The following is a 19,312-nucleotide window of genomic DNA, read 5'->3' as shown; positions in this document are numbered from 1 at the left end:
CTAAGTCTGATGTACTCAAAAGAGGACATCTGGGGCTTTCCATTGATATCTCATGTGTTTGGGTGGCCTTTTTTAGCTCCAAAGAGGAAGGAAATCCCCCAAAAGGTTCAATGGGAAGATTCCTTTTTCCTCGATTCTCAAGTGTTTAGAGAGGCAAAAAGAAAAAAAGCGTCATCATCTTAGGCCTGTAAGATGACATTGATGGTCTCTTCTGCTCTAAAGGGGCAACTAATCAGGAGAAAGCTATCCTACAGAACGGGAGAAGGGAGCTAAAAGAGCTTGTTTCAGAAAGGAGGAACTGAGGGCCTGAACCAAAGCCATTTGATCAATATTATTTCAAACTGTGAAAAATTCAAAGTAACTATTAGAGTTCATTAATAAAAATAAGGAGCTGGAAATGAGACTAATAGATCCCCTTTAATGTATTAGAGCCACAAACAGACTTTTCATTTTGATTAAACAAATTATGTGCTGAGCTTCAGTGTACTTGAGAATGTAATTTTTTCTCCTTGGACAGAGCAAAGGAAACTGTTTCCCTCTGCAAACGTAGGATAATTGCTCTAATAAACAGTACAGTGGCCTCTTTTAGCAAAGTTATGAATGTTCTCTCAAGCTAATAAAAGGCATATTTCCAAACTCTCTGAATAAACATGTAAAAGCTCTACAATTGATAGCTCTGAGCAACAAGTTTGTGACATAGCTGTGATTAGCATTCTGTGCTTTCCAGACTATCAGCTGGTATCAATCATTTCATTTAACTCCTCGGAAGAGGAGTTGAAACGTGTACATTACCTGCAACTAAAACTTTGAAGCGATCGGGGTAATTGCCTTTAGAGAACTTAAATATCACTGATATAATGCAGCACATTATCAAAGAAGATGAATAGCCATCTCCTACAAATAAAACATTTATATTGTAATGTCATTGTGTAATGCAGTCACTACAGTCAATATACAGTCAAGACGTTTGGCAAAAGTGGAAAAAAAACCCAAAACTAAATCTGTACACGAATAAAACATCACAGCTAATTAAAAAAAAACCAAAAAAAAAAAACCAACATTCTCTGTTTATATTTGTGGAAGAAAATCAGTTTTCACAGTACAACTGTACTTCAGTGTAGCCACTCATTTGCAAGAAAATCAGCACCATCTCGAGATATTGTAGGCAACGTTTCAAAGTTTTATTTCTTATGAAAGTATTCATTGATTATGTGTTTATTTTAAACCCTGAGTTCTCACCACGTGGTAATCATCCTGATAACAGAAATTAAATTGCAGGAAAGTCTGTATACTGACCGTGTCTGAGAGAAAACTGATGAAAAATCAATTTGCACTTCTTGAAAATTAACTATCATTGGGAAAAAAAAAAACAATACATTTTATGGCTTGTTTTTTTACATCTAAAAAACGAGCTTCATGTCATAATCAGTGTAAAACTGTACATACATATGGAATGACTCTTTTTGCAAAACATTACAGTGGCCTTTTTTCAGCCAAGTTATTCACAACATTATCATATACATTGCACAGCATCCAGAGAAACGAAGACAAATTGAAGGCACTTTAAAGAGTCGTCATTAATCTCCCGCTCATACAGTTGTGGCACTGCTCTGTTCTTTGTAAGACATTGAGTAGCTAGAAGCCTGAGAGATCAATGTTTAGCTCAATACTAATCAGAAATTAATTAACAGCTAACAAGCAGGAGGCAGTTTACCTTTATGTTGTCTGTAACTCCCTGGATACTGAGGTTTGATGTGATGTGCAAAACACAACTAAGACAGAAGACAGTTTAAAATCCTTGCAATATGGCTAGTGCGGTTTAAGAAAAAAAAAAAAATTCATAGTGGCAATAGTTTAGACTCTTTTGCAAACCAGCCTCAGGTGTACAAAAAGAACGACATTCCTATGACCACGATCTAACGCAGCCTCTGGATTTGACAGTTCGTACCTGTTACTATCATCTGTTAATATACAGCCCTTATGTAGAAGCACTGATCTAGTGCGAATCACCTGCAAGGAGGCACCATATCCTCATGTTTAGAGAGACTTTTGTTAAGTTGAGTGTTTTTATAGGCTATGCATTTTCATGTGGCTAGATGGCACTGTTCCCATTAACACAGCATTATGATTCCCAGCTCAGCTGAAAATTCAAATGTGCATACACAAACATAATCACACACATTCATACCTGAACAGACTTTTTTTTTTGTTCCATAAGAATACAACAGTTATTCACCACTTTCTCAATGATTTGCCTGCCAAAATGCAACAAAGGATGAATCCTCATCTTCTCACAGAAAAAGTTTGGCAACATTTTCATCCAGCAAAACAGAAACAAAAAGCTCAAACTTAATTTAATCAAATTGCTTTCTCAGGATTACTTTAGTGTGAGTTTCCCGAGCAGCACAACAGACAGGAAGAGGATTTTAACCAACAAGTGGTCAGTTCATCTGTGCAATAAAGGCCTGCCCCTGCCAATTTCATTACATCCATCCCATCACTCAAAAAACTCCCACCATGTGATCTATTTGCCTCATGTAGATGCTCTTTAATGGGAGAGTGTACCGTCGCTCCTCTGGGATCCTGTTACACTGCAGAGAGTTTTAAAAAGAAAACAATTACTGTTGAAATATTTGTAATGTGAGAACAGTGGCCTAGATTCGACAGGAACATGGCCTTACATTGCTGATGTTTCTTGGAGCAGGCTGGTTGACTGGCTCTCTTTCTGTCAGTGCTCCCTCCTCACATGGAAAGTCATCATTCCATTGTTTCTCCCTGAAGCGTTTGTCTATAGGCACAACATGACCCTCGGTTGTGAAGATGTACTTGTTATCGGATTTGTGAAGTGGGTTGTCTTCATCAAACAGCTGCAATGCATAGGAGAGGTTTTTATTTACACAGTATGAAGACAGGCAGGACATCAGTACTAACACCTGGCTCATACCTCATGGAAACCTCAATGGTTTGGTCCCCACAGTTAATATGTCCATTCAATACTTACCCGTTTAAACAGCATAACAAAGATGATGCTGTAACTGGGCGTGGTCATTTTGGGCAACAACAGCTGCCTGCAAGTCCTTATCTCAGCTAATTTTCTAAGCCAGTGCACTGTGAGTACACTGGCTTAGAAAATCAATCTTTTAGCCACGTAGGACAGTAAATTACTTCATGTGGTCATGGTATGTGAAAGCAAGACAGTTTGACAAAGAGGATTTGAAATGCTGAGACAAACTGATCATTAAGTGGAATATGAGGCCTGGGCAGGCAGGCAGCACACCTTAGAATCAGGAGAACATACACACACAGCTTCAGGGGGCCACAAGCTACAGGTGATTTAGACTTCTCGTTACATTTTGAAGAGTCTATGACGTAAACTACACAAGTAGCTGACGCTGTTGCCAGCATTCACGATTGTGTGTGTGTTACACATTAATGACCTTGTGGTTGTGTCCTGGAGTTTTATATGCACTGCAAGCCACAATAGAGACAAGTAAAATCCGGCAACTTTTTCCCTTCTGCGTCCTTACTCTTTGTTGTGGTCAGTGGGTTTTTGTTTCTTTGTGTGTGTCATTTCGGGTGCAAACATACTTTCCCCTTAAGTTTTTCCACTTATTTGTACATTCCTAATAAGTTCAGCAATGTCCCTCCAGGAATTTGCAGGCATCTTTAAATATTTATATATTGAGCCGATTGTTATTATTCTCTCAATGATAAATTCAACTGTGGTAAAATAGTAGTTGAAACTCTGTGAACACAATACTTGCACAATGTGTCAACATGACATGTAAGTTACATTTCCATGTACATGCACATTAGGTCATGTAACAGGGTTTAAGAGGGATTTGCGGCTATGATGTACCTATGGTGTGGATTCAGTGCAGAAATCTAAAGCAACTGGTATGGTACTCCCACTGCCAGTCCCAAGCCGGGAAAAATGGGAGGGCTGCATCAGGAAGGGCATCCGGTATTAAACCTGTGCCAAATCAAACATGCGGATCCACCCTGTGTAGCGCCCTCTGGGGAAATAAGGGAGCAACCAAAAGTACCATCTCTTGCAATAACTTGAATAAAGATCTATCTCGACTATATACTGCGCTCATATATAATTTTATAGCCATATAAGACATAGCTTTCTATCTGAATGGTCAAGCTGCAACTTACCAGATAAAGATATTTGCATGTCTCGCTGAGGAAAAAGCTCTCCATGCGATCCTCTTTGGATTTATCCACGACATGATGGAGAGTGGCATACCCACATCTGCAAAGAACACAATTCCGCTCAGCCAAAAGCAAACACAGAAGAGCTTTAACAAGCTCAAAAAGAGTAAACAGTGTATTTTTCTATTATTATTTCTTGGACAAAAGCATCTACAACTTTAAACTTAATCTCACCTGACTTTGGCATTTTTCTCAAGGCTCTGTAGAATATCCATTCCAACATGCAGATAGAAAGGATTTTTGGTTGCCTGCAGAAGTTAAAAAAGAAGACTTGTGTGAGATGTAACAGTCACTGACAGCAGCACCAAACGCTGTGGAACAAAGACCATGACTGTTACCTGGTACAGCAGGTAAGTAGACTCTACTAGTTCTGGTCTTAAAGGGTAGAAAAGCACATCGGGAGCCTGCAGCTGCCAGTTGTATCTTTCTGGCAGAGCTCCAAAGCGCTTCCAGATGGCATAGTAGAAGGCATGCAGGCAAATGGCATCATCTACATCGCCATTCAGTACCTATGAGGCAGAAGTAGAGCTTTAATTTAGATTAACAAAACAATGTATACACCATGCTGTTTACAGTACAGGATTTTTTAGATTGCTATCAATATTTGGGGAATTTAAAAAATTAGCTATATAACCTGATAATTTTTGTCTTTTAGACACACAAAACAAAGATTCTAGACTTCTAGAGAAATTTCTCGAGAAATCTAGAGAAGAAGATGAGAAGAAGACTGAATTTCCCTAACATGTGTTATATGTAGTTATTTGTGAGTCTTTACTAGGATAACATGACAATGCAGTTTAAAAATAATCTTGTTTTAATAGCATAATAAGTATTACTGACTCAGAGAGGATTAGTTGCCAGGCAGGTTGCAAAGTGCCCTCTGGTGGACAAATCATGCAACATCAACCCTCATAACATGGTTAAAGACCATTTTTTAAAACATTTTTAATTTAAGAACTGTTTTACACGGCAATACAAATAGATCAGGAAACAGACAATATAGGCCGATACCTCGGTCACGTTCTACTCACAGCTGCCACTATAATCCTCACCTGAAGGCCAGGAAAGAAAGCCTGAAGTGAGTCAATCCAGGTGTTCATTATCTCACCACTGAACATGTTCACATTAACATAGAGAGGTGGGTCACCTTCTCCTTCATTGCACGACTCTCTCCTGGGGAAAAAAACCACAGAAATAATATGTAATACTAGTCCCTATGCCTCTAAATGAAATCACAGTGAAATTGTGATTTTATACGCTGCAAAGAGATTTTAATCATAAAGACAAAAACACAACTTCAGATCCTTAACAGGTGTTTATCGGTGTTTACTGATGAAGAATAAAGGGCTGATGTGTATCTCTGTTAAGTCTCATGACAGCTTTAAGTTTCTGAATCTAGTTTTCCTTCCTTCCTGAAGTTTCCTTTAGTAAGAAACTAAAACCAAAAACCATCAGCAGTTTTATTTCCTCTTTGCTTGTTTAATCCGACAGTGACTGATTTACATAGCTGGGATTCATTTCACATTTCATTTGCAACCCAGTGAAGCTGTGCAATGCTGCTGTGTCACATTTCTTTAGTGCTGAACTCACCCTCGTCTCATGTGATTCTGGATGCTTTCATAAGCAGCTGTAAACATACGGTAGTCCTCTTTTTCTCCAAAGAGGATGTACGACTTAAGCAAGTACTCATAGAAGGAGTCCATACCAGCTCCAAGACCACTCTGCTTGCCAACCCACTGCCCTGTTTGAATATTAACTACATTGCCTAAAAAGAGAAATTTAAGTTTATATTCACATTGTGTGGCCATATAATTTCAGCAAATAAACAGAAAAAAAATGAAAAAACAAAAAGAAAGTTTCCAGGGGAAGTCTTTACGCTGTACTAAACATCATACATACCCAAAAGACCGGTTTCGTTGCTCCTCAGGTTCCACAGGGCTCTGACAGCTCGTCTAGCTACCCACTCAAATGTCGAATCCCCAATTAAGCGGCTCAAAATTCCAAACTCCACCAGCAAGGACCCGGCTCCTGCAGTGCAGGTCTCATTCACACTGTCAGGAGGAACTCCGTTCTTCAGGTTCACCTGTGATAAAGATACAAACAAATCAAATCTAGTGCATTTACAGTGACCAATGACAATTTCTGCTCACATGATAACTAAGGTGTGTGCTGCAAAGTGAGACCGAAAGAATATATACCTCTAATTTGTGGTCACAACAGTCTCACTCACCCTGGGGTAGGGAATGCCTGTGCTGGTGTTCTCAAAGGCTGGCAGCAAACGCACAGCCAAGTCATGAGCCAAATGTAGCAGCTCATTATCGTAACCTTCAAAGCCCACATTGCCAAAAGGATGTTTTGGGTCAGTCAGCAGAATGTGTGCTGAAATAAGGCTTCCCAAGATCCTTCAGTTTAAAAAAAAAGAAAGAAAGAAAGAAAGAAAGAAATATAACACCAGAGTTCTACACATAACCAGATATTTAAAAGCTTATCGAAAGCAATTATCATGATAAATGTTACACGAGTCATCATATCAAATGTTTTGCTTTAAAAATGCGTACACTGACATATTTTGATTCCTACAGACTCTGAAAATAGTGACATATGTACCTGATGTTTGCCTCAAAAACTTGCACAGTTGAGTCCTTGTCAAAAGATACAGTATCTATAACCAGTTTGACGGCTCTTTGAAACTCTGACACGTTGCCGAGCACCTGGTGAGAAAAACCACATACTGTATAACCACAATAAATCAACAATCAGCTGTCAGTTTTAAGACTGACACGGTAACACTTGCACCTGGCTTCATGCAGGGGAACTTAAAAGCTTGGCAGAAAACCCACAACTTACAGAGGAAGTGCTAACAACGTTGTTCTGAATGTAGTGCAGAGCAGAGAAACTCGTATATTTACTTTGAATTATGCTACTGATTGGAAAAAATACAACGACATCGCCTTGGATTAAACCAGAAGCTCCCAGTGTGAGAGACTGGAGAAATTGGCTAAAGACTGTATTTGTTATGGAAAGAAGAAGAAAAAAAAATCACTGCAAGACTAAATAATTGTTTTGCATTGATGATAGAATGGTCTTTAAATTATATAAATGGGAAGTGACAGCAGTTTTAATAAAAAAATAAAAAATAAAAAAAAAGATTTCATTGATGTTTAAAACAAAAATGCCAAAACTGGAATTGGAGGCTGATTTAAGGAAAGTATTTAGGTAAAGATATGTGAACATCTTCACTTTATTCATGTTCGATCTGGTATTATGTCTAAAATATAAAACTAAGCCAAAAAAAAAAAAAAAAAAGGAAACTGAAAACCCACAACTCACAGAGGAAGTACCAGTCACCATTGCTTTAATGCAGTGCAAGCAGGGCAGTAAATAAACAACCTACCAACAGAGTGTCCAAGGTGTCAATGAGAGTAAGGGAATAGTTCCCCAAGACATCATTTATGTTGATATTTGATCTGAAATAAAAGAAGTGAAACAGACTGTGGTTTCACACACAAGTGGGAGACATACATTATACTGATCTCAAAACATAAAGCGTACTTTAAATTCAACAACAAAGTGATATTCACAGTTTTATCACTGCATATGAGAACAAGTCTTCCCATTAAGTAGAGCTGGGCGATATAAGATTTTTTCATATCACGACATGTTTTTTTTTTTTTTTTTCATTTCAGGCAATGACGATATCTATCACGATATAAGCCAAATAACTATATTTGTAAGATTTAAATGTGCCGTTGCTCACAAGTAAAATGTGAAATAATCAGCAGCTTGTTTTTATTTAAATATTTATTTCCCATAATAAGTTCAACAGGGTAGATGTACTTAAGGAACATGAGACTATTTCAGATAAATAAAGGCAAATATTGCAAACTACACAAAAGGCAGCCGCTAAAGCGTTTAAGTTTCAAAATAGAACAAACGAAACAGACTAAATTGTCAATTCCACTTAGAAACAAAATATTAATTCTAAAAATAAATCTTAGTTTGTTTTACAGAAGAACAGACAAAATTGACTAACTTTTGTCAATATCAAATAAACTGAGAACTAAAAGAAAATTCTCAATCTCTCCTTGTTGTATAGCTGAGCTTTTCAAACAGTTTTAACAGTTACTTTAGTCTGACAAAAGCCGAATGACGAATTAGCGCTTCCAGTCAGAGACCGAGGCTACATCCACACGTACACGGGTATTTTTGAAAACGGAGATTTTCCGTTTTCGTTTTAAAAAATAATCCTGTCCACACATAAAGGGAGAAATGAAGGAAAACGCCACTATGAACATGCCAAAGCAGCAGGTGGCGCTAGATTCCTAACCGTGCAGAAATGTTGGCCAATCAGAAGTCTAGAAGCCTCGGTGGGAAAAAGTAAACAAAGCTGGGGCATAGAAGCAGAACCCAGTCGTATGTGTGGAGGGACAGTAACTGTGTGTATATGTAAGCATTTAAACACTGCAGAGAGTAGAATTAACAGTAACAGTATTGTAGAAATTCATTTCACCGAAACAATAACGTGGCGCACAGTGTGACGTCAAAAAATGCGCACACCTTTGACGCTGCGTTTTCTCCGTTTTTCTAGTCCACACGTAAATGCAAAAACGGAGTTTTCAAAAATATCCACCCTGGCCGGAGTTTTTAAAAATCTTCGTTTTCAGTGACCAAAAACGCCGTTTACGTGTGGACGAAAGGTGCAAATGCATAGAACAAATGCATCTGCGTTTTCAAAAATACCCGGGTACGTGTGGACGTAGCGCATGCAACAGTTTATTGTATTTCCAGACTTGCTTTCGGCACAATTTACAGTGCGCGCTATTCTGTTTTTTGTCAGACTTGAAATAGCCAAAATACCTTCACACTACGGAACTTCTATGGCTCTTCCGTTCGACAATCTCTCCGGCATTGGAACCATCATCTGTTTTCTCTTCGGTCACGCTCGGTTGATTTTTCTAGTCGGCACACTCATTTCCTCCATTACCCGGGCGGTATGGTGGCTGGCTGCTTCCCAAACAAATACACATGTGCGGCTTGGTACTTGTGCTGTACGTAACAAGTCACGTGACGTGACGCTGCGGCTGTGATTGGTTAGGCTCTGCGCTACTTAATTTGGATTGGCTGTTCTTTTTTTTTCTTTTTTTTTCTTTTTTTAAAGAGGACAAGAGCGGCGAGGTCTATCGCAATAGTTTAATTTTTCTATCGAGAAAAAGTTATATCGCGATACATATCGTTATCGTTCTATCGCCCAGCTCTACCATTAAGTAGGGATTTTTCTTCTGATTTGACAACATAAACAGTGTAGGACTGATAAGAGGGTATTAAAACATGAATACTTATTTATCAGTGCAGCTCACAACAGGGCAACTCAAAATTATTAATTATAAAATAATTTGCAGATAATCATTGATCATTTTGGTGTCATGAAAAGGAACTAGCCATTAAAAATGATAAAATCCCTTCTTGTCTTAGAAAACACTTGAGAAAGTCCCCCCCCCCACACACACACACACACAAAATTTCTCTTAATGTTAGTGATATATCTCAAAACTTTTTCTGATACAGCTGACTGATTGAGGAAATCTATTCTGCCTTGAACCATAAAGCTCTTGAACGCATCACAGAAGAGGAAAGGAGTCAGAGATGCTGCCTTATCAGCATAATTTTCTGCATCAGATAGTCTTGATATTGGCTATATCAGTGCTATGCACAGACACATTTACACTTTTTGTCCAGTTTTCTGACAGTTTTCTTTACAGTGGTAATAATTCTTGCATTGTGAATGCATCCTGTAATGTTTTTGTATGGGGATCACCCTTTGCACTACCTACACTTTAGCATACCTCACACATCATACTAGTTGCATATCTTACAACAGGGACAGCTCTCATTAGTGAGGTACCATCTATTCGCTTTTGTAGTTTTGCACAACCTTTGGTTACTCCGTTATAATATTCCTCTAGTTTCCCTATTCAAATCTGTATTTGGTGGCTTTTGTGTTTAATGCTCTGTCATTCACAAGCTACAAATGTCAAAATTTCCTTTGAGAACAATGAAGTATCTAGTTGTGGTTCTGCGTGTAGTTCCAGCTGAAGGGAAAACCTGTTACAGTTTGAAAAGCATTGTTTCTTTTAAAGGGACTGAAGGGAAAGCTGATGGATAGCACTGCTGACTCAGCAGTGGCAGATATGATCACAACTGCATCAGTAAGTAAGTTTTTAATTAAACAAAGTTTAAATGATTTGGAAAACTATAGCAGGCTTTGGAGCTTTTTGCTCAGTATCAGACTCAGTTTTGGAGAAACAAGACTGTAGACTAAATCTCTCCAGGATCTAGAGGCTTTGTCAGAAAACAAACAAGTATATGTCACCCAACCTTGGAAATAACACTTACTGATTAATTCAAGACAAACATGAGGGTAAAATAGTTGTTTCACTCTGTTTTTCTTAAACTATACATTTGCTTGAGATCATTTGATTTCATAATTTTGAATATGTTATGAAGAAAAACAGGCTATACTTCACAGAAACCCACAGGATCCCTGTTAAGACTCTTTAAGCTTGGAAAGTACAGGACTGTTCAGTGAGAGTCATCTGACCTAGGCTGGCATTGCCACAAAATAATAAGAATTATGTAAATGCTTTCTATTTAGAGAAAACATGGTTTGAACTCTCCTCCGGTTCCCACTTGTAAACCCTGACCCGTTCTTGAGTGATTCTTGAGCAGCGACATTTTACTACAAGCCAGTTTGATTACAACTGCATGCAAACTGCAATGTGCAGAAGACAGTTAAGATAACTGAGCGCCTGGAAGCGTGAACTGCATTTCACAGTAGCAGGTCCAGTCAGTTCAGGTAATCGGGGTAACAGTGAATGACTCACGGGTTTTGCACGTCTGGACCCCTCCCTTCACAGTCAATTGGATTCAGCTCGTCCTCGGGAAAGGCATATTTCATATAATTGTCATATCCGAAGTAGAACATTTCTTTGGCCATGTCTTTCATTTTGGCCTTTAGTGTGTCCGGGAAAGAGCTGTATCTCCGCACGTACTCGTCCTTGTTGCCATCGAAGAAGCTCAGGTAGGACCTCTTTGGGGACTCCTCTCCCGCCGACGCACAGGTGGTCTCCGTCTCTTCATATCTGGGGCCGTGTATTCGTTCAGACCACGAGTTATCTCGCGGCTCGGTCTCCTTTTCCTCCCTGAACAGCAAGTCCAGTTTGTGCAAATTGAAACCGAGATGGAAGTTGAACCCCCAGCTAGGTCCCAGTCCGAAAGCTAGCCACAGCATGCAGCTGAGAGACAGTCTCAATACGACAAGACCAACAAGTATTGACCTCCATTGCATCTTTGCCCCGCGTCGGTCTTGAAACGCATAGTTTAAGTCCACATACCTCAGAGGGATGACCAACTGTCAGCCCCGCTGTTTGTCCGGCTGAACTACAGGCGAGAAGGGGTTGTGGAAGTGAGTCCGCCTCGCATTTCCTGTCAACAAACCAGCTCCTCCCACATCCTGATAGGCGATTGGTGTCGTGTCAGCGGGTTCTACTAGTGATTGGTCGTAGAGATGTCAATCTCGACGGTGCGTTTCGTGGCATTCCAGATTTGTACGCCAATAAGAAAGAGCCACAAGAGTGAAACATTTAGTTTTCAAACCGAGAAATTATTTACATTTCGAAAGATGTAAAGTTGGAAAGGTCAGTTAAATGTAAATATATTGAAAAAAAGGGGGGAAAATGAACATTTTGTTCTATATCTTTAAATGCTTTCAAAGATCCCCAGAATTAATACGCTCTTTTTATTGGTTAAGAAGCCATCAATTAGAACATTATCGTAATTAAATGGTAAAAAATAATAATAATAAAGCTGTTTTGACTTATCCGCTGAATACGAGCTGCAGAGCAACTCAACCACAACAATAATACTGAGTAATTACTATATGCATACAAGCACATGGCTTTGACCGTATGTAGGAGCTTGTACCTGATTTTACTGTATTACTACACTAAGTGAGTATGCTGACCTGTAAACCCTACCAAGGGTCACCTAATATAGATCTGATCACAGGTATAATAGGCTAGGTAATTGATAACAGCTATGTAGAGCTTTTTGGTATGTAGTCATGGCAAAAAAAGAAAAGTATATCCTGAGGTTTTACATATTAGAATATAATAATAACAATAATGAAAAACTGCTCCTTAGCAGTTCTTTAAACTGGGTCAATACAACCGCAGATGAATTTCAAAACATGCAATATTACATCATGTCATTATTTTTTTCACAAAAACTAAACCAAAATGCAGAAGCAGTGTGTGAATAAGTAAATAAATACACCCTTACTGCTTCCATAGGAATTAAGAGGGAAAGTTTCAACAAGGTGTTCATAATCAAATGCACTTGTTTAACTGATCATTAGAAAGTGTGAGCACCTCTATTAAAGCAAAGGTTTTGGCAAGTACATTGATTGATTTGGCAGACTAACAAATATAAAGAAATTAATCAACAATAATGTTAAAGAAGTAACTGTTGCTGAAGATCATTTCCAAATAATCTCACGCAAATTCACCCAACAGTCAAACGATATAACGCCAAGAGAAACTGCAAAAGACACCTCAGACTCTGCAGTACTCAGTTATGATGTCAAATATAAAAGTTCATGACAGTACAATTTTTTTTTTAAAAGACGGAACAAATAAAGTTTGTTTATAAGGGTTCCCATGACCTAGGTTTGCAACATTACAGCTGAACAAAACACAAGATTTCTGGAACAATGTCCTTTAGATAGATAAGACCAACATGGAATTGTTGGCCCTGCACAGCACTACGTTTGACAAAAGTCAAAAACCCTACACCAACTGCCAAACTGTTGTTATCACCTGTTGGCTGGTGATAACTTGGAATAGTTTCGCAGCCACAGGAACGTAGTATTCTCTGAGTCAACCATGATCTCTTCAATACGCTAAAGTATTTAGAGTCAAATGTGAAGTCGGCGGTCTAACACGTAAGACTTGGCTGAAACTGGGTCATGCGACAGCAGCAAACCTACAGCAGAGTGGCTGAAAAAGGATCAAGGTGTTGCAATGGGATCTTAAGAGATTTGTACATAGGCACATGCAGGCAAACCTTTATAAAGACAAAGATCCTCCACAACAATGATGAAGTCACACAGAAAATAGTTACTTCAGGATAATACTTTTTAAAGTTGTTCTAAAAGCTGCTGAATCATGGCGTGTAATTAGTTTTCACACTCCTGCATTTCGGCTTAGTTTTTGTTAAATAAATAACGACACAGTGCAACATGTCATGTTTTGTAGTTCATCTGAGGTTGTATTGACCTTATTTTAAGACCTGCTAAGGAGATTATTTTTATCCTGTCCTGATACATAAATTCTTTCCACTGAAAGAGGGTGCACCTTCTTTTTACCATGACTGTAGTACTTCATATAAAAGAGCATATTAATGTTTTTCCCCACCCCCATACAGTGACTGTTGTTTTGATGAGTACATTCTGTTCAACTAGGTAGAATATCAAACCAAAGGACAAGAGAAAAACAAAAAAAACAGTGTTTAAATTAAAAAGCATGCCTTTTTTTATTCTAGAATACATTGAAGTGGTGTTTTTATGATGTTACTGTAGGCACACCTTGCATGCTGCTTTGCTTCAGAGAAGAGACACTGCACAAGGCACTTTAAATCCTGCCTCTCTCTCAGCTTTGAGGCAGCACAAAAGGACATTGTTCCACTGAGGCTAATTACAAATAGAGGCCAATATGAACCACACAACCCCATACAGTGTTGCTTTTAGTACATTCAGAACTTTAAATAGAATCATATATTCATACACACACATCCCATTTCAGTAAAAATCATACTAGCTTGATATTTTTTACAGATCTGCTTCAACTGACTTGCTTAAATGCGCATTTTCTAAAACAACTGGCACATCTTTGAAAGGAGAAAACCTGATCAAGGGAAGGCTGACAGTCAAGATGATCACAGAGCCGAGCTAGGCAGAAAGAGGAAAACCTGCGTGTTCACATCAGCCGTTTCTAAGCATCATACCTGACTGTCTGAAGAACCTCATCATACTGTGAGATCTGTTGAACTGAATAAACCCTCCTAGAAGAAGGTGATGTTACACCAACAAGGGTAACAAGCTACCTGGCAGCATCAACTGTGTAATGCCTGAAGACACAAAAAGGTAGCTTAAAAATAGTTTCTCACTCCTAATTAAAGTACAGCTTTACAAGATGTATAATGCCAATTTCTTTCTTAAAGTTCGGTACCAGAATTGTTGTAGTGCATTGTTGGGATTTGTTTAAGAATATAAAAAAAAGGTAAAATGCAAAAAAAAAAAAAGTCACACAAGCAAAACAGTGCAGCACGGTGAAGTGCAGGTGAGGATACGACTGTACATCATTGCAGAGTGATGAGGGTGTGACATGACGTTAACAGGGCAATAACAGCTGGAAAACAACTTGGGTTTTTTCAGCTCCTGCGTGACTTTGAGTGCTGGATGAGCCACTGAAGTGTGATATCTGCAAATAAATGCATAAATAGAAATATGCAGGGTCAGATTTAGTACTGCAACAAAGAAATCAAACGATTGTAAGAAATAATGCCACAACTTACCAATGTTGTCTTTCTCTTTGCAGGAAATAGAGTAACAGCATATCTCCCTGTCCTGTATAGCTGACAGATTCCTAGAAAGGTAAAGAATAGTTATTTATATATAACCAATCCCTACATTTTAAGACAATTTAATTTAAAGTAAAGGTACATAGAGCAGATTTATTCCCCTTTCACCAGTCAGCCATACAAGCCCTGCAATGGCCCTAAAAGAAACCCAGGGGGCGTCCACACCACAGTTTGAAAATGACAGCGTTAAAGTAGTACTAGTAAGAGTCTCAGCACATTTTTGACAACTTGACAGGAGAGGAAACCAGTAAGATTACAGCTGGATATAAATAAAGACAGTTCCCCTTTACCAAGAGATATACATGAGAAAAGCATCCTAACGGTTCTTTAAAAAACAAAACGAAATGAAAAACTGCGAACACGTCTGATATTAAGAACCTACAATGCACTGATGAAAAGTTGAAATGCCTTCAAGATTTTTCCACTTACATTTTCTCAATGAGCTGCTTCTCGTCTAGTGCAGTGGGGAGATCCCTTTTGTTACCCAGTACCAAAACCTAAAAAAGGGCAGGTTAAATTTGAACTCTGAAACTCCAGTGGAGTAATCCAGAGAAGTCACACACAGATCTCTGTTACTGCTTCTGAAATCACACAAATATCTAAATTGGTTTAAGTGGAACACTTACGGGAATTCCTTGCAACTGAGGTTTGTCTAATAAATTATGAAGCTCATTTCTCGATGCCTCCACCTTTTCTCGATCTGCAGCGTCAACCATGTACCTTGACAAGATCAAAATCAAAATTAGTCATCATTTAACAACAATAGTGTTTGTTTTATGAAACAAAAGGTATGAAAGGCAGTCGGGGATACTCACACGATTGCATTAACTCCCCGACAGTAACGCTCCCACATGCTCCTGAACCTCGGCTGCCCTCCTATATCCCAGATCTACAGAATTAAGACCAAACCTTTAGATAACTTTTCCTAAAACCACTCTGGGGATGGGTTTTGTTTTACCAGTTAGATTAAAACTGAACCTTGATCGTGACATTTCCTTTAGTGACCTTCCTCATGTTGAACCCGACTGTAGGAATCATATCTTCACTGAAATGCCCAGACTGAAAGGAAAGACAAGTTTATCATTTATTAAAAGAAAAAAAAAAACAGTAATTTCAAATGCACATTTTACAACATCTGCACTATATAACCAAGTATAACAGCGCAACTGGTCACTCACATATATACTGCATGTGTGCTGCACTGATTAACTTCCTTAAAAAAACAGGAGTCATATACATTAAGCTGTGTGCTTATAAGAAATGCATAGCAACATGCTGCATGGAAATACACGCTGCGGATTACAAATTAAGTGGCAGTTCTAAGAAACGTTTATAAGTTTTTACATTTAAACTTCAAGTGACCTTTAACAAGCAATTTATAACTTATGGTAGCTTATGAAAGCGTGACTGACATAACGGCATCCTAAGGTAAAACCACAGCTTTAATGTTTAACGTTTGTTTTTGATTCATTCATGAGGAATAATCCAATCATAAAAGTGTTTTCACTGAGTCTTTATTGCAAAGGAGGAAGGGACTATAAAAAGTAAAACATTCAAAGTTCACTCTAATTTGAGTATCATAAAAGAAAAAAATAAACAGAGTGAATCATGTTATTGAAATGACAATAAAATAAAACGTTTAGGTTTTTTGTGATTGGCCTTTTGTTAATGCTTTGTGTAAACTGCAGTGGAAAGAAAATGTGTTTGTGTATGAAAAATCAGTGGAATTTCCCTTTTAAGTTCACAAGCTGCAGATATCCTTCTCCATGCTTCGTGAACCTGCACTGCCGGGTGCACGAACATTTCACAGCACATGACTCGCCAGAGTCACCTGACAAAGCTAAGTGGAAATGAGTGAACGGTCTTATGACTGAGAAAGGCGGAACCACCCCTGCATAACTACTCATGAACTCTATTGTTAGTGTCTGGTAGGGTATTTTTTTCATTTACTCAGCGTAAAGGAAGGGGAAGAGTACGTTCCAACCCCAAAAACCTTGATATCACCAGATAAGTGTGGGCACCAAAGAAAATTTCTATAGAGATGTCGTCTTCTTCGCAGTAAATGCCTGATAAAAATCTGTTTTTTTCAGCACGCATATAACCTCAGCACAATTCAGTGTTTCTTTTAAGTGTTTCAACTGTGCAAGTCGGAGTCTTTAGAAAGAATTACTTTCACTTTAACCTAATTTAATAAATATATTCTTTAAAAAAAAAAAAAAAAAATTCACAACTTCCAGTAGCCTGAGTGTTTGCGTAACAAAAAGGACCAACACATAAATATACAATGTATAAAACTGAGCTCACATAATAGTAGAATACCAATGTTGAATTAGTGGCCGTAGCAAATAAATGATTGAGAATTTTTTTGAAAGCAGAGGTTATACATCATCAATACACTGACTATCACCTAGTAAAACTGATTAAAAACATAAAAATACACCAGCCAGAAACCAGAATGCCAAGGTTTAGCAGAGGAAGTGCATACTTGTTTTTAACTCTGGCAGCGTAGATAAACATCTCAAGTGCACAAATGTTTTTAAAGAGCTTCCTCTAACATCCCGGCAACATATCTCTTTGAAAATTGATTACTCATCCATACTTTTGATAGCAACTGTTACATAAACACACACAAGATGCACATTAGACAAAAGTACAGAATGAATCCTGACTGATCTGAAGCTATTTCGTTTTAAGACGAAAGGCTGCACCAATCAGACCTTGCCTACACCAGATACATTTAATCTGATTGGTTATCTGACAGCTGATGGAGTAAAAGGCATGCCTGCCATCTGTTGCCACCCTCACTAGGGCCCCATATGTGAAACTAAAACAACCAAAGGTTAGGGGAAAAAAAGAAAGAAACCCATTTTAGCAATAATAAGGCAACCTGGATTGCCCCACCAGTCTTTGAGAAATAACTGCAAAGTTACATGAGAAACCAACACCCCTACCAAGAAGCTACAATCTGCTGTTGTGTTTTTGTGTCTTTTTTACATAAGTGCAAAAATGTCTTCTCCTTTTGTTTACGTGTGCTTGACTTAAGTGCAGTGTTAATCTAGTCCCTTTTTTAGATGTGTCATGGAAATCTGACACTGCTTTATAATCTCACATTTAAGCATTAATGCTACAGAAACTGAGAAGCTGACTTTTATAAATACAAGAAAATAAATATAAAAAATAAAGAAGATAACCCACCCAGACTCTGTTAGTTGTCCTCATGATTTTGGAAACCAGTCGTGCCAAAAAGTGATTTGTGTGTTTATGTTTTTATGTGCAACATATTTGCTTATATTGGTAAAAAGGTTGGAGTCGGGATCATTTTCAAAGGGGTTATTTATTTAAAAGGAAGAAGAAGAAGAAGAAGAAGAAGAAGAAGAAGAAGAAGAAGAAATTACCTGTAGAATATGTTATGTTATAGATGAAATAAATATATGAAATAAAAAAGTTATTGTGGTACATTTTTCACTGCCCAATTCATTTACATTAGTTTAAACACTCGCAATTATTTTTTGGCAGATGATCTCCTTTGACAGGACACCTGTATAACACTGGTACAGGGGACCTGTACTACAATGACACATAAGTGATCGTTCCAGTTTGGCTGCACCGCTGTCAACAGTTACTGTCAGCGTGTTATTACGTTAACTTCCTGGTAACTAAAGCACTCCAGACAGCTTTTAACTCCTTCGTGTAAAACTATGTCAAATACTGCTTTTGAGCTTTGGAGTTTAGACCATAACATTGCATCCTAGTAGCCGGTAAGTTGCAAAACTAAACAGCTAAATATAAAACAGCAACTCCTCTTGACTGCGGTGTGTGTTATGGATGCTGGCTCCACCAACAGAGCAAAGCACACCCCAGAGAACCGGACAGTGTTTAGCCCACTTCTAGCTTAGTAACCTCTATGCAATTATGCGAGTTAAGGCTGTTAGCCGTATCCTAGCAAGGCGGCTAGTAGCAGCTGGAGACTTACAGCGATCACGTTTACAAATGTTGTTTTCCCCGAGTACTGCAGGCCGACCAGCGTCAACTCCATCTCCTCCTTCCAAAACAGAGACTTGATCCAGTCCAAAAGCCGGTTTATTAGTGCAAGCATCTTGAGGTCGGTGGTCAGCGCTCCCCTGATGGTGGTACCTGTTTCGTCTCCCTCCCTGTCAGATGTGCCGTTTTTCCAGTGGGGAAGCGAAGAGGGACAAAAGCAGCTGTCATATGACCGATCAGCCAAAACGTGCTCATCAGCGCCTCCGCAGGGACGCAGAAGAAGTGCACCCTTTGTGTAACGCCCACTGTTTGCGTTCTTTTTGTCAATAAGAACTTTTTATGAACAAAAAAACAACAGTCACACGTTTATTATAGCACGTCACAGCAACACTACAACAACCACTGCCACTGAAGGTGA

The 19,312-nt window shown here is 38.5% G+C and overlaps 2 protein-coding genes across 2 annotated transcripts; both read right to left on the bottom strand.

The window, feature by feature from the left end:
• Nucleotides 1-422: 422 nt before the first annotated feature.
• Nucleotides 423-11,713, bottom strand: edem1 (ER degradation enhancer, mannosidase alpha-like 1). The gene is made up of 12 exons (XM_080891396.1): nucleotides 11,100-11,713; nucleotides 7,613-7,685; nucleotides 6,826-6,929; nucleotides 6,449-6,620; nucleotides 6,118-6,301; nucleotides 5,809-5,983; nucleotides 5,271-5,391; nucleotides 4,557-4,727; nucleotides 4,393-4,466; nucleotides 4,162-4,258; nucleotides 2,682-2,867; nucleotides 423-2,591 (listed from the first exon to the last, which is right to left on the bottom strand). The coding sequence occupies exons 1-12, from the start codon at nucleotides 11,561-11,563 to the stop codon at nucleotides 2,502-2,504; spliced, it is 1,911 nt and encodes a 636-aa protein (XP_080747522.1). The 5' UTR covers nucleotides 11,564-11,713; the 3' UTR covers nucleotides 423-2,501.
• Nucleotides 11,714-12,058: 345 nt separating this feature from the next.
• Nucleotides 12,059-19,129, bottom strand: arl8ba (ADP-ribosylation factor-like 8Ba). The gene is made up of 7 exons (XM_080891397.1): nucleotides 18,887-19,129; nucleotides 15,892-15,972; nucleotides 15,729-15,802; nucleotides 15,540-15,633; nucleotides 15,343-15,410; nucleotides 14,848-14,918; nucleotides 12,059-14,753 (listed from the first exon to the last, which is right to left on the bottom strand). Exons 1-7 carry the CDS (start codon nucleotides 19,007-19,009, stop codon nucleotides 14,704-14,706), a joined length of 561 nt encoding a protein of 186 aa, XP_080747523.1. The 5' UTR covers nucleotides 19,010-19,129; the 3' UTR covers nucleotides 12,059-14,703.
• Between the last annotated feature and the right edge of the window lie 183 nt (nucleotides 19,130-19,312).

Source organism: Rhamphochromis sp. 'chilingali' (assembly GCF_963969265.1).
Source record: "Rhamphochromis sp. 'chilingali' genome assembly, chromosome: 9".
Taxonomy (NCBI): domain Eukaryota; kingdom Metazoa; phylum Chordata; class Actinopteri; order Cichliformes; family Cichlidae; genus Rhamphochromis; species Rhamphochromis sp. 'chilingali'.
This window is presented reverse-complemented; position numbering and strand designations above follow the sequence as displayed.